Source organism: Podarcis bocagei (assembly GCF_964188305.1).
Source record: "Podarcis bocagei genome assembly, chromosome: 13".
Classification (NCBI taxonomy): Eukaryota; Metazoa; Chordata; class Lepidosauria; order Squamata; family Lacertidae; genus Podarcis; species Podarcis bocagei.
Window position 1 is genome coordinate 23958136 of NC_138138.1, and position 14992 is coordinate 23973127.

The following is a 14992-nucleotide window of genomic DNA, read 5'->3' on the forward strand; positions in this document are numbered from 1 at the left end:
AAGCAGGATCCAGGCATAAGAGCAATTTCCCCTCCTGCAATTCCCAGCAACTGGTATTCGGAAGGATACTGCCTCCAACCATGAAAGGCAGAGCATAGTCCTCAGGACTAGTAGCTATGCATAGTCTTATTCTCCATGAATCTACCCAGTCCTCTTTTAAAGACATCCAAGATGGTGGCCATCACTGTCCCTGGTGGGAGTGAGTTCCTTAGTTCAACTAGGAAGTGCTTTCTGACAATGGATCTCACTATCAGCAGGTGGACCTCTCTCTCTCCACCCACGGAGAGGAAGGTCTACAACAGGCATAGGCAAACTAGGTCCTCCAGATGTTTTGGGACTACAACTCCCATCATCCCTAGCTAACAGACCGAGTTTGCCTATGCCTGGTCTACAGCATCCTATGACCCCCTAGGAGGCCCTTCTAAGGATCATAGGATTGCGCCTAGTCTTAAAGACCAATAGATTTATTATGGCATAAACTCTGTAGACTAAAGCCCACTTACATACCCTCTGACATTTCTCCAATGAAAATAGGGACGTCCTAAGGAAAAGCAGGACATTCTGGGATCGAATCAGAAACAGGGACAGCTTCTCTAAATCAGGGACGTCCCTGGAAAATAGGGACACTTGGAGGGTCTGCACTTCATCAGAAGCCTTAAAAACTCTACATCATCATAATCATCATCATTATTATTATTACACCCCCAGTTGAAAAAGTGATGAACTACATCACCAATCATGCCTCAGAAAATGCACCCATGGCTGACTCAGCCCCAAAGTCCCAGGGCAGGTGGAGATGTTCACTTGGAAAGCGAGCACTTTCCTCCTTATTGGTGTGGCTACTATTGGCTCTTTTTCACTCCTAGTCCTTCCTTGCTAGATGAATTAATCATGATAAGAGGGAATGAATGAATGAACTGCAATTTGTCTGGTACCTTTGGGATGCATATAAATAAAACGTCACTGCCAAGTTTAAGGCCAGCCTTGTAACTCGCAGAGCCGCATGCAAGGATCAAACACGTAGCCAGATTCCTGGAACAGAGAGCTTGCTTTGCAAAGGCAGAAGATCAGTTCTGCACGTCCCAGGATCCCGGGTTTGCGCTGCTATCGCTCTTCGCGCGCTATACCCCTGACTCCAGAAAGCTGCCAGCAAACCTCGAACACAAAAACTTCAATTCAGGAGGAGGCCAGGCTGAGCAGGGAACACTCAATGGTTTTATTAAAAGCTGGGAGGAGAGGCATGTGAAATGTGAGGCGCTCTCTGTTCATGTGCCTTGTCATTCCTCACTTAATAGAGGGGAGGGGCTGGGGCGTGATGGCTGAGGATGTGATGACAGGAGAATGTGGACTTTGGAACCCGACTGTGGCAAGACCTGTGGGCGTCCAAAGCCCTTTATTAACAGCAACAACATTCAAGTGTAAAATCGAGCCTACACCTACCCATCATCCAGAGCTGGTCATATCAACATCCTCCTTCTCCTCCTAACAGGGATAGGCAAAATTTGGTTTCTCTTTGTTTCTATCCCCCCCCCCAGTCTTAAATTCAGTCCCACACATTTCCACATCAGTTTGTGATTTTTTTTGGGGGGGGGAGCATCTTCATCAAATTTCACAAGCCTGTTAGTGCAACATGCAGAGTTTTGCCTAACACACACATTATTCCCCCACCCCCAAGTAGAATGCATTTTTGCATTTTGTATTATCACTCATTTACATGCACACCTTGCTCTGGTATGCACATTTTACATGTGTCACTTGGCTGGAGAATTGCATTGCAAAATTCGGAGGTGGTCAAATTTTGAAGCAAGCTTGTATTTTGAAAAAGTGCAGATTCAGAAAGCTTGCCTTTAAATGCAAATGGAATGGGATTTCTCCCCCATCCCTAACCCCTAATCCTAATGACTGGGAAGTCCAATTGATTTCAGTAGGATTTATTTTCAAGCAAACATGCTTAAGGACTTCACAAGTGTATGAAGCAAGACTGTGGTTTTCAAAGTTATTTACTTTCAGGAAATCATTTTATAGGAAACTACCTTATTGGTCCCGCCAGCTCAGTATTGTTTTCTATGCTGGTGGGCAGTAGCTTTCTGCGGTTTCAAACAGGAATCTTGCCCCATTCTAACTAGAGGTGCTAGTTTTAAGGAATGGACTTGGGATTTTTGAAAATCAGGTGTGTGTTCTGCCAATGTATTATGTCTTTGATGGCTGGGGAACCCCGTGCATTTCAGAAGAGACTGGGGAGTATATTAGGGTGCACACAACCTTGTCTCTTGGGTCTCATGGTTACCCAACATTAGAACAGAATGTGCCCTAAGACACATCCAGCACCACTCTGGGAAAATCAGCAGCATTTCTGTGACATTTCATTGAGAAATGTCAGTTTTCCCCATAGCACAGTTTAAAGATGAATCAGCTAGGTCACAGCTTTCCAAACTTTTCATGTTGGTGACACACTTTTTTGGACATGCATCATTTCGCGATATAGTAACTCAGTTTTACTAGCAAACCGGAGGCTAAACTAACCCTTTCCAGCCCAGGAAGAAGCGCAGGGAGTATTAGCGCAACAGACCTACACGATGCAGCTGACACACTAACATGTCACGACACACACTTTGGAAAGCCCTGAGCTAGGCGAATACTGTTCCCATTTTGCAGATACAGAAACCGAGAGCTTTGGTCAAGACCATTCAAAGAATCCATAGATCATATAAGATTTGGATCGATGTCCAAATCTATATCCTGGCCCATCCTAGAAGTGCTGGGCAGGTAACTACATAAATATAGTTTTAAAATATTAAAATAATGTTCAGGGGTTGGCAACTAGATTTGCCAGAGGGCAAACTCAAGACAGGGCCTAGGGGCAAGCAGCCATGTCACCTCCACTTCCCCTATTTACATAATGATGAAATCCACAGACATCCTAAGAAACGTGTGGTGCAAGCTATGTGTTGGTCTAGTGGTTTTCCTTTTCTAATGAAATTACCGTAACTGAAGAAAGTGAAAGGACAGCGAATACACTGGGCCAGGAAAAGGAATCTGTATCAAGGCAATGCGGATTTTACCAGTGTTCCCTGCAACACTAACCTATGTACTTACACAAATGAAATGAATTTGCATTACTTGTATTGTTTTGCAGTTTATTTCTGCCAATCCTGGGGTGGGGGACAACAATGAACTACAGAGGACACTGAAACCTGTCCTCCCCCAGTTTCTAGTATTGAAACAGGCAGAAAGGACGCACACTTTTCAAGTCAGTTCAGCCTTAGAAGATAGACTTCTTTTCAAATGATAACTGAGAGGTTCATGGCGCTAAATTCTTAAATTGCATAATGTACACTGTCCTGTTTTTACCATAGTTTCAAGATCAAAATTCAGATCAAGGGAATAGTGTGAAGTGTTGCTTTGCCTGATAATACTCCCCCTTCTGTCAATTTTATAAACTGCTCTTTGAACACCACAGGCTTCCCCATTATGAGCGCTTACACAGGAAGGCGGCCTACTGCTGCTCACATCCCCTCATATTCTTTACTTCTAATCTTCGCATGTAAAGAAGCAGATGCTTTGAGACTTCACATCCCCACACAGTTACTTTCTTGCGCCCCCTAAATGAAGCACGGAGGAAATAGGTTCTCAAGGTCAACAGATGTGCTTGTTTGCTTTTCCCTGTTCGGTAAAGATCCACATTTCTGGGTTGAGCCCCGACCTAGCCACACTTAGGTGGAATCTAAACACACATAAAAAAGTTTTGAAAATGCTTTAAAATATATATATATTGAAAAACACATTGAATTTGCCGTAGCTCACCATCGCCATCTAGTGTCACATTTGTATAATGCACTTTACAACACACTTGAAACGATTTATTTGCAGCTGTATTTAGTCCCACTGAAATCAACGGAGCTATGCTGATTATTTAAGTCACACTGTTTTACACTGATGCAATTTAAATAATCCCGTTCAGTCCTGCTGATTGCAATGGGACTTCTCTAAATGTGACTTAGCAGCCTTGTCTATGCGAGTAAACCAGACTTACTTAACTGGGGCTTACTCCCAGGTAGGTGGGGCTGGTATGGGTTGCCATATTTCAAACATATCCGGACAGAAAAGTTGCTTTCTTTGGCAAAGTTGTTGACTTTTTTTTTTGCCAAAGTTGTTGAGCTTTCCCCCCCCCTCCCCAAGTTGTTTCCCCCTTCAAAATGCCGGTTTTGCACTATTTTTATGGGAAAACGGCACTGCAGACAAGGGCGGCCACACATCCGGATTCTCCCGGACACCAAACCCCATTCCCCGCGGACACTGCTGCCGAACGGGGTGTCCCTCTATGACCGGGAAATTCCGGACGCATGGCAACCCCAAGCAAGTCCGGATCTAGCCCTGCCTGACGATTGGTTTTTCATTCGCTGTCCTCCCTGAGCTATGACGACGCCTGGTCTCCTGTCTCTGGGACTTTCATCATGCGCCCGCGTGCGAAATATCTTCCTTCGGACGACGGACGCCGAATAGAAGAAAGAACACCAGAGCCTTTGGCGGAGCGGAGCGAGACCGTGACGTCGTCGCTGGAACTTCCCCGCGTTCCACTTCCTCCGCCCTTCGCTCCCTCGTTCTCCTCCTCCCCGCCCTCCTCCCGGCATGCAACGGGCGCGTCTCAAGATGGCTGCCTCCGTGCCGGGGAGGATGGCGAGGATTCCTTTGCGCGTGGGGTGGCAGGTACTGTATTTTCACGGGGGAGGCGGGTCGCTGGGAATGGACGGAGTGGGGGGGGGAGCGTGTCAGCCTCAGTATCTCCTCGTGCATGCATGTGCCTCGCCTTGCCTAGCCGTACGAGTAGTTACGGCTTGCCAACATATAAGAAGCAAGAGATCTCTCCTCCCTAAACCCCCACAACGTAAAACGGAGAGGAAATAAAGAAGATAAATAAACTGCAAAAAAAGTTAAATAAAGAACGTTAGAGAGTGCACCAAAAGGCACCCCCTATTTTGCTTTTGTTCTTTTACTTAGGTGTGCATTACTGCATATGTGTGCTGTATCCTGTGGGAAAGGCAAACTTGTTTATGTTGGAATGTGTGCATGTCTCCGAGGTTTTTTTAGGGGGGGAGTTTTTTATTTGCATCCCTCACAGACACCATTTCAGGGGGGGTGGGACTTGTGTGCTTGCTTCTGATTCTGCTTTTAGTCTCTGCAGACTGCTTCCTTTTTCTTTTTCTTTTAAAAATTATTTATTGATAATTTATTCAGTGGTATGCCGACTACTACTTTTTGTGGGAAGTTGTGTAGGTTTGTACTTTCCTCTTTAAATTGTTTTGGAAAGTGAAGTGTTTTTGCAGGAGAAGATCTTGTGAAGGCAGGCAGACGTATGTTGTTGACATCCTTCTGTCTCAAGAGGCAATGGAAAAGTATGCCATCAGGGGTAAAATCAAACCATTGGAGAGTTACAGCGTCTGCTGTGGCTGTAGAGAACGATGTGACAGAGACATGTTTTATTGCAGCTGGGGCAGATGAAGGCATCCAGTTTTGCTGCACTCCTCACAGTGGTAATTTCTTCTCTGGCTATTGCTATGGATGCACAACCTGACCGCCTGTCTGCAGGCACCATGGTCATCTGGAAGGGATTCCCACAGAGTAGGGTTAATGTTGCCAGCCTTCATGCTACATTTGCAGACATCTTTATAACAGAGTTGATCTGCCAACAGGCCTGGGGCCAGCTCTTTGTAAAGCACATCCTTGGGGATCCATCTTCCATTCTATGTACATGATCAAGCCAGCAAAAACATTGCTGAGACAGAAGTATAAACATTCTGGGAATATGGAATGTGCAGTCCCAGAAGGCAGGCTACCTGTTGTTTTTTTTGGGTAAGAAGAGAAATACAATTGGAATGTACCTTGGAGATTATCTAGTTCAACCTTCTGCTCAATGCAGGACATATACAGCACCTTAGAACATAGAAAATTGCATTATACTGATTCAGACCATTGATCTGTATAGCCCAGTATTATCTTTTTTAAAAAATCTTTTTTTAAAAATGATATTTATTAAAATTTCAGAGAAAAGAATTACATAAAAACAAGAAATACAAAAATAAAAAACAAAAATAAAAATACAAGAAAAATATAAAATACAAAATACAGAATAAAAAAATAAAAACACTTACAAAGGAAAATAAAAAAATGAATCAATCTTTCCATGCCTTACATTCATATCCTTGTTTCCCTGACCTCCTCATACCTCCTTTTTTTGTATTCCAATTCAATTAGTTAATTCAGCAATTTCTTTCCCTCTTTATTTTCTCCTAATCCTTTAACTTAATATAGTATAACTTTAAATTTTCACCTGTTATCAATCCATTTTTACATACACCTTTATAGCATTACTGCTTAAACCACTTAACTTCATTCTAACATCATTCTAACATTCATTAATTTTACAATATTTCTGTAGATAATCTTTAAATTTCTTCCAATCTTCTTTCACCAACTCTTCTCCCTGGTCTCGGATTCTGCCTGTCATTTCCGCCAATTCCATGTAGTCCATCACCTTCATCTGCCATTCTTCCAGAGTGGGTAGGTCTTGTGTCTTCCAATACTTTGCAATAAGTATTCTTGCTGCTGTTGTGGCATACATAAAGAAAGTTCTATCCTTCTTTAGCACCAATTGGCCGACTATGCCCAGGAGAAAGGCCTCTGGTTTCTTCAAGAAGGTATATTTAAATACCTTTTTCAATTCATTATAGATCATCTCCCAGAAAGCCTTAATCCTTGGGCACGTCCACCAAAGGTGAAAGAATGTACCTTCAGTTTCTTTACATTTCCAACATTTATTATCGGGCAGATGATAGATTTTTGCAAGCTTGACTGGGGTCATGTACATGAGCCCAGTATTATCTATACAGTGGTACCTCGGGTTACATACGCTTCAGGTTAAATACACTTCAGGTTACAGACTCCTCTAACCCAGAAATACTACCTCGGGTTAAGAACTTTGCTTCAGGATGAGAACAGAAATTGTGCTCCGACGGCGCGGCAGCAGCAGGAGGCCCCATTAGCTAAAGTGGTGCTTCAGGTTAAGAACGGACCTCCGGAAGGAATTAAGTACTTAACCTGAGGTACCACTATACTTATTGGTGGTGGCTCTACAGGGTTTCAGACAGGGGATGTTCCCAACCTTTCCTGGAAATGCCAGAGATTGAACCAGGGACCTTGTGTTTATAGAGCAGATGTTCTACCACTGAGCTATGGCCCATTCCTGTCCAGTCTTGGTTTAAATGCTTCCAGTGAAAAGAAGCCCTGAGGCAGTCTGTTTCACTGTTCAACAACTCTTCACCATTAGGAAACTTCTAATATCTAGCTAAAACTTGCTTCCATTCAACTTCAACCCATTATTCTAATCTGCCCACTTTCTACCTGATAATCCTTTGGCTGTTTGAGGACCACTATGTTGTCTTCCCTTTAATCTATTCCAGGCTAAACACGCCCTGCCCTTTCAATCTTTCCCCATACAGCATCGTTTCCAGACCCCTCGCCGTCCTGGTCACGCATCTCTTGGGCATGCTGCTTCCTCCTTCTGTGCATTCATGTACATGCTGATATGTGCCGAATGCTTATCTAATAGGAGAGCTACCGGCCAACGTGTACATATCTGGGATGAAATCAACTTGATTTGGGAAGCAGATAAACGGTGGGTTATCTGCAGTGCGGTTCAATGTTGTTGATTTGACTTGCTTGTTCTTCCGTTCAACAGGGTGTGGAATGTTTACTGAATGCTGCCCGCTTGGCTCCATCCTCTCTTGTGGTCCCAGTGAGAACAAAGAGGCGGCATTTCATCCCCCCTGCTGTCAATGCAAAGTACACAACTCCGGAAGAGCAGATGAAGCATGCCAGGGCTGCAGGGTTGGTGGTACCTCATGAGCGGTTGATACGCCCCATGAATATTGCCTGCACAGGTAGGTGGTTGTCATTATTCATTATGGGGAAGGTTGTAAAATAGCGCTCAACCTGTGTTCCGGACTTTTTGAAATCTTGAGCCCAAAAGCAAAACAAATATCTCACTCATTCTTTTCACATGTTCCTTCAATGCTGTCTGAGTCTTCCTTGGTGTAGAGGAGCCATTCACAAAGTGGGTATGCGGCTTTTAAAAATGAGCAAGGTGCTTTCATTGTAGCTTTAGGGTCCAGGGTGTGACTTTTCCTTGAGTGGGAGCTGGTAGGCTGCCTAGAGACATACTTTTGTCTAGCAGCATTATGTGTTTGTTTAATTTATTTAACGTTTTTTAAACAATCATTTTCTTTTCTTTTTTTAAAGCACACCATAGCATTGGGGGGGTATACCTGTGCATGCGTGGGAAACATTTTATGATTGCTATGTCAAACATTGTGCACGTGTGGTTGAACAACAATATTCCAGTAGAATAATTAGCAATAATGTGTACCTTAATCGCCTCTCCCAAGAGATAATCTTACATTTTGTCAGGGGGTTAGCTGGTGGTGTTTTTTTTAAAATAACCTGTTGCTATATTTGATTGTTTTCTGTTTGGTTATACAGCTGGGATCTTTGATCCTTATATTCCTCCAGAAGGAGATGCCCGTGTGTCGTCTTTGTCAAAGGAAGGGCTGAAGCAAAGGACAGAGCAGGTCAAGCAGACTGCAGTTTCACAGCTAGCGTATGTCCATTCTCATTCTCTTTCTCTCTCTCTCACTCTGGCAGTCAGTCAGTCTAAGACCTCTGGCCACCATTCTATGACTCTGTATTCCTTTTTCTTGCAGTACCTGTGGTTTATGTCACAGATCTCCATAAAGCAACCCTTATTTTTTTCTTATTTGTGTGTCTTAAATGTACTCCAACCCTAAAGGCTCAAAACAATAACTTTATGTACATTCCCCCTCCCAAAAAAGCACGTTGTGTAGCCCTCATGAGACAGTAGTACTTGAGAATGCAGTGGTAGCGATCTCATATTATGAATGTTAAGCCTTCTTAGAAAATGCTGGTGCGAAGGCTAGGTTCAAACACTTCCCTTTAGTGTCCGGGCTGCCTGTAGGGAAGGGTTTTTCTTTTCACAAGGGGCAGCAGTAACGTAGGAAGCTACGTTATCATTGAGTCGGAACTTTGGTTCATCTACCTAAGTGTTGCCCACACTGATTGGCAGTGACTCTCCAAAGTGTCAGATGGACATTTCCAGCTCTGCATAGAGATGCCAGGAACTGGACTTGATACCTTCTGCATGCAAAGCAGATGTTCTGCCAGTAAGCTGCGGCCCCCTCCTACAGCGGTGCAGTCTTAGGAAGTATGATGGGCTGCATATTTTGGCTCTTAGGAATGCACAGACACCTAAATAACCTTCAGAATGTATGATTAAGGTATGTGAGCATACAAACATCCACTAAAGAATCTAAGTATTAGCAGAGTAGATGGAAAGTCTCATCTCCAGTGCTGGTCACTCGGGCAGCCTGAGTGAGTTAACAAACACGGTATGATAGAGAGGGCTGTCCTTTGTAGTTTTTCCTTGGTTCCTGGAAATCTGCGATATATTGCCTCTTAACATGGAGGCTCAGTTCGTAGTTGCAGTGGTTAGGTTTCCCCCCAGTCTTTTCCTCCTCAAATTGATCTAACCCTTTAAAGAGTATTTTAAGATAGTGGCAACCACTACGTCTTGTGACAAGAAATTCCGTGAAACACCTGTGTACTACAATCGATGCAAAGTGACCTGTATTATTTGATAAATTCATATACCACCTCTTCAGAAATTTATCACAAGGTGGTGAACAGCGAATAAAGAGTTGAACAAACATGTATAAAACGAAATGGAATTATTATTATTATTAAAATTAAAATTTATATACTGCCCTTCATCGGTAGATCTCAGGGCAGTTCACAACATAAAAATACAAAATAAAACACAAAATAAAAACGAAGAAAAAACCACAAACTAACAACCCCCCCTCCCCCTCATAAATATAAGATGTTAATCAGCCCAAGACCTGGTTGAAGAGGAACGTTTTTGCCCAGCGCCTAAAGCTGTATAATGTAGGCGCCAGTCGAACCTCCCTAGAGAGAGCATTCCACAAACGGGGAGCCACTGCAGAAAAGGCCCGTTCTCTCCAGACCTCTCATGGGGGAGGCATCTGAAGAAGGGCCTCAGATGATGAGCTCAGGATCAGGGTAGGTTCATTTTCCATTTGTTTATACAGAATTGGCTGTGATTCTATATCAGCTTCATGTGCAGGAGCCCCTCTGTATCTCTTTTCTGTGTTTTGCCATGATTTGTAATGCGCCAATTTATAAAATTTGCAAAGGCGGTTCTCCCTTAGGGTAGTAGCATGCCTTTGATTTGGATTGTTCCAGTTGGACTCCTTCCAGTAGGCAGGGCTGCGGTGAACAAAACCCTTCTTTCCAGCAGCATCAGTCCACCATTCTAGAACATTGCTGAAAATGCATAATTTAAGGGGGGCCCCCGGAAATATAGACTTATCATGGCAAGTCATGAGGGGGGCTTCTCTGAACACCTCTCAACCTTCCACAGTTGCTTGAGGGCAAAGTGTGTTACATGTGGAAGCTATCTTGGGATTTAATCTCACTTCTGTGGTGTATGCATAGTTTCTATAGACACGAAAAGGCACAGTGCTAACCTTTATGAGGACTGTTTTCCTTGAACTATGGCTGCTTTCTCCCCATCAGACTTCTCTTGTCGTTTCCTTGGCAGGATCCGAAAGATCAAAGATTTTGATCCTGACTTCAGCACAAAAACCTTTCCAGAAAAAGCCCAGAACATCTTTATTGAAGCTCACAATAACTTGACAAAGTAAGATGCTTTAGGATATATCTGTGGGTTCTTGGTTCTGCCTTCTACCCCTGACTTGCAACAATTTCACAATATCTCACAGCCTTTTTCGGATCCAGAGGACTGTTGATATAAAATAGGTTAAATAGTGTTTGTTGAATAATGTAGGTTGGTATAGGAGTTTTCTCCAAGCTTTTAATTGAGCAAAATTGAGAGTCCAGTGAACCTCAGAAGCTTGCCACACACCAGATTTTTTAATACTAAAATTACCAGGCACTCATGCGTCTGCAATTCATGATGATTTTCTTATCTGCTTTCTGCTCACCCTTGCTGTAACCTGTTAAATCCCAATGGAGAAGCCCCACATTGACTAATGTAGTTCATGCAAACACAGTCTGGTTAACGGAAAATAGTTGTCCCATCTTAACTAGTTGTGACCAAATAATGGGATACTGTGCATGCTTTGTTAATGATGCTTAAAGACGGGGCAAATCAGGAAGTTTAGTTTCTTGAGAGTGCCACTGTTTTGGGAGGTTCTCAAGAGTTTAGAATTTACCCCTGGTTATGCACAAATGTGCTTCAGGATTATTTTTGTTGCTGACAGTAGAACACCAAACATTTTTAGGAAGAACAGTATCTCGATTAAGTTGGTCTGCATAAGCATTTAGGTAATGCTTTTTTTTTTTAATCCATTACAGCTTTAACAAAGAGAAGCTTCACTCCTTAGTGACTGAACGTTGTTACCCGGTAAATATCTGAGAAGATCAACAAATGTCTGGCTAAAGGGTTAAAAGTCCCTAAAAATGTTAGGAAGAAATGTTGATATGTTAGTGCCTCTTTTATGATTTTATTGCATTTGTTTAAAATGCTTTTGAAGCATCTGTGCTCATAGATCTTGCACGTAAAAGAACAAAATAACACACCCTGTAAATAAAACAATAGCACTGCAGAAGGAACTCCAGCCCATGGTCCTAATTTAGCCCAAGAGGCTGTTTCCTCCAAGCCATGTCCACCTGCCTTACAACCGACTTCATATAGGCACATGTGAAGACATGGCTGAAAAGGAGCAATCGGGAGCCTTACAATGTGCTCCCTGTTGATCCTTGGCAAGCAGGGTTTGCATTTGGCACCTGTTAAACTTGGTGTCCAATAAGCCCCACTTGGGAGCTCCCCATAGGAGCCGATCCCTTCCACTGGGCTGTACACCAGTTTCTTTCAGAAGCCCCAGACTAGCTCATTGCCTGCTGAAAGTGGGGTTGACTTGGATCACGTAGTTTGAGAGGCTAGAAACCCTATGCTCGCCCTTGATGCTAAAAACGCAAAATGTTGAATTGCTAGGAAATGGTCCGAGGAAACAGATACAAGACTATCCGGTGGAGTTTTCTGGAGTCTCTGGAGCCTCCTAGGGTGGTTCAGGTGCGATGTCCCGATATGGTGAGCAAAACCAACCTGTATGGACAAGTGACGGTTCGAATGCACACTCGGCAGGTGCGTATATCCAATCTCCCTTGCCCTGGATGCAATGAAACATGTTCTGTCTGCCACTGCTTCCTGATGAAACCTTGCTTCTTCCAGAGTCTAGCTATCTATGACCGGTTTGGGAGGCTGATGCACGGCGGAGAGCAGGTACCAAAGGACGTCCTGGAATACGTTGTGTTTGAGAGGCATTTGGCCAATCCCTACAGTCCGTGGAGATTACACGGCAAGATTGTTCCAGCTTGGGCTCCGCCAAGGGACCCGATTCTTAAGGTACTGCGTTACTAGCAGGAAGCCCAGCATTTTGCTAATCCCTTCACGCTATTTATAAAGGCATCTCCAGGATATGGATGCAAATGTGATGGGAGCCATCCAGTGTTGTTGGCGTTCTTCACGTTACCTTATCTGCAAGAAAGTTTTGCTTTTTATCTCTGGCTGAATGAGCCAGTGACCTCCCCAAAACCTCCTGCTGAGCTTTATGGCTACACAGAGATTTGAAACAGGGCCTTTTTAATGCCTAAATACAAGACCATCAACGGCGCTCACCCCATTTGAGGCACCTTGCAGGCGCTGAAATCCACAAGTGTAAAATTAACCTCAATTTAGTTGTAGAGAGGTGCCCTCCCTTTTCTTAGCTAAGAGCGTGCAGAGGTACTGAGAATATACATTGGAGTGAGATACACAGTGTACAGAGGAAGTTGGTTGTGTGAGACTTGGTTTTACATCCTGTCTCTGGAAGCCTTTGGGTATATTTCAACCATGGCTTCCCCATTTAAATAATCGTGGTTAGGCGTGGGAAAAGAAGGCAAGTGTAAGCAACTCTGCAATACCTACAGAAGCAAGCTCCCCATAGTCTCTCTGCCATGTTCTTAAAAGACCAGATTCCCCATCTCAATGTAGCATCATGCAAAGAAGGAAAACTCAGGGAAGATGTGTAGATGACTGGGTGAGCCTACACAAACAGAGGCTTGCACAGTCCTGAGCATCATTTTGGGACATGGCTGAGAGGGGTGCAAAACCTGTCTTTCATTCCATTTACCATGTGCAAGTTTAGGCCCTAGTCATTGGGTGGTTCTGAGCACGTGCCTCTTCTGCTGCTCAGTTCTAAGGGATAAAACAAAGTGCTGCATATAGGGGCACTTTGAAGTTTTGTTTTTCCTTACAATCAGGCGGTATATAAATTTTATGAAATAAACATTGGTGGGGGGGGGAAGGAAGGGGACCAGCTTCCTGCTCCTGCCACTGGGTGACCTGGGGATCACTGGCAGGGACCCTGTGGAGAGAAACAAAGTCCCTTCCCCATTGAAATCAGCGTCTGCGATGTGGAATCAATCAGTGTAGATCAGCACTCCCCATTTATTTCTCTCTCATGCACATACCTGGAGAGGAGGCAGATTTAAACATTGCTGCTTTTCTCACGCTCATCCTGAATGCAGCTTTGGGATTGGCAGGGGGAAGCATCTCTTATCTCCCTTTCAGTGTCTGAAAGCCACTTCTGGTGTAAAGAAAAGGAGCAGGACCAGACAAGGAAAACCAAGCTTGGCCTTAAGGCAACTTCCTCCATGATGTGTAGAAGGAGGCTGGGGGAAAACCTGAACTCTCCCTGCCCCCAATCAAATTTGATGGACACTTAGCTAGTATAGTAATTATTGGAGAGCGGCTTCCTTTGAAAATTGATGGGCTCCTTTGTGTCCTTCCTCCCTTCTCTCTCTCTCTCTCTCTCTCTCTCTCTCTCTCTCTCTTTCCCCCCCCCCCCCACTTTACAGACTGTTATGATTCCAGGACCAACGCTGGATCCCTCGCAAGAATATGAGGAAATGGATATTCCCCAACAGCCACCAGCTCCACAGACTCAGTGGTACAAATAATACCAAAAAGAAGATCTGCAGGGAGCAGAATTCGATATTGACAGGCAAGGAGTTCACCGTTGAAATGAGTCCTGCCAGCCTTTAGAGGCCTCTTCCGTTTCATGCCTCTGTTGCAGTCCTTTCCACATGCATTATGGGCAGAGGTTTGTTCTTGAGAACTTGCAACAAGCTGCTCAAAGATGCAGTAGGAGCATTCGGGAAACTGCTGTATATCTCTCCTGTTTTCCGCATCAGACCGGCTGCTGTTTGTCTTCATAAACTGGCCTGCAATGGCCTGTTACTTGTTCAGTAAATTAATAGATTTGAAAGGAGTGTTTTCATTCTTAAAAAGAAAAACAGCCCATTTACTGTTCCTCAAGGCTTTCTGGAACCAGCAGTTCTGTTCTAGAAGGCTGTGCTCCCTAATGCCAGATGGGTTGAAGCTGGCTGAAAGCCTTCTGCACATGTTCAGAGGCATGCAGCTATTTCTTGGGTAGAGGAAGATAGAACTGATCTCTGGGTTTTTAGAATAAGCCTAGAGTTAGCTGGTTTTAAACTGAGGGCCTCTCTATCCATTTACCCAACAGTGCAGTAGCTGCATGGAATCCAGCCCTGTTCCAAACAAAGAAACCCTGTTGTTTTGGGAACATTGCATTTTCCAAACACACAGTGCTGCATTCTTATAATGGCTTAAATAGAACTCCCCTGTTCTCGCTATCTCTGAATGTTCTACCTACAAGAAACATGCAGGGAGTTTCTCCTGATTGTTGCTTGGTCAGTTTCAGCTGGAATGATCATCAGTCCTTACCAAAGTGGAGGTGTCGGCAAGGCTAACCCCTTCCCTGACACATACACACAAAGAGTGGGCCCACGGCATCATTCTGGATCTTCCTCTTATATG

The 14992-nt window shown here is 43.9% G+C and overlaps 1 protein-coding gene across 1 annotated transcript; it reads left to right on the forward strand.

Annotated features, from left to right (window-relative positions):
* The first annotated feature begins 4565 nt into the window (after window positions 1-4565).
* MRPL45 (mitochondrial ribosomal protein L45) lies at window positions 4566-14420 on the forward strand. Its single transcript, XM_081166780.1, has 8 exons — window positions 4566-4707; window positions 7736-7937; window positions 8536-8653; window positions 10691-10789; window positions 11467-11515; window positions 12107-12256; window positions 12344-12517; window positions 14011-14420. The coding sequence occupies exons 1-8, from the start codon at window positions 4630-4632 to the stop codon at window positions 14110-14112; spliced, it is 972 nt and encodes a 323-aa protein (XP_081022906.1). The 5' UTR covers window positions 4566-4629; the 3' UTR covers window positions 14113-14420.
* Window positions 14421-14992: the final 572 nt, after the last annotated feature.

Excerpts from the sequence above, each read along its gene's own strand:
- MRPL45 (XM_081166780.1), top strand. The coding sequence starts at position 4,630 with ATGCAACGGGCGCGTCTCAAGATGGCTGCCTCCGTGCCGGGGAGGATG. Across the intron at positions 10,790-11,466 it reads GCTCACAATAACTTGACAAA|CTTTAACAAAGAGAAGCTTC; the intron begins GTAAGATGCTTT and ends AATCCATTACAG. Across the intron at positions 12,518-14,010 it reads CAAGGGACCCGATTCTTAAG|ACTGTTATGATTCCAGGACC; the intron begins GTACTGCGTTAC and ends CCCACTTTACAG.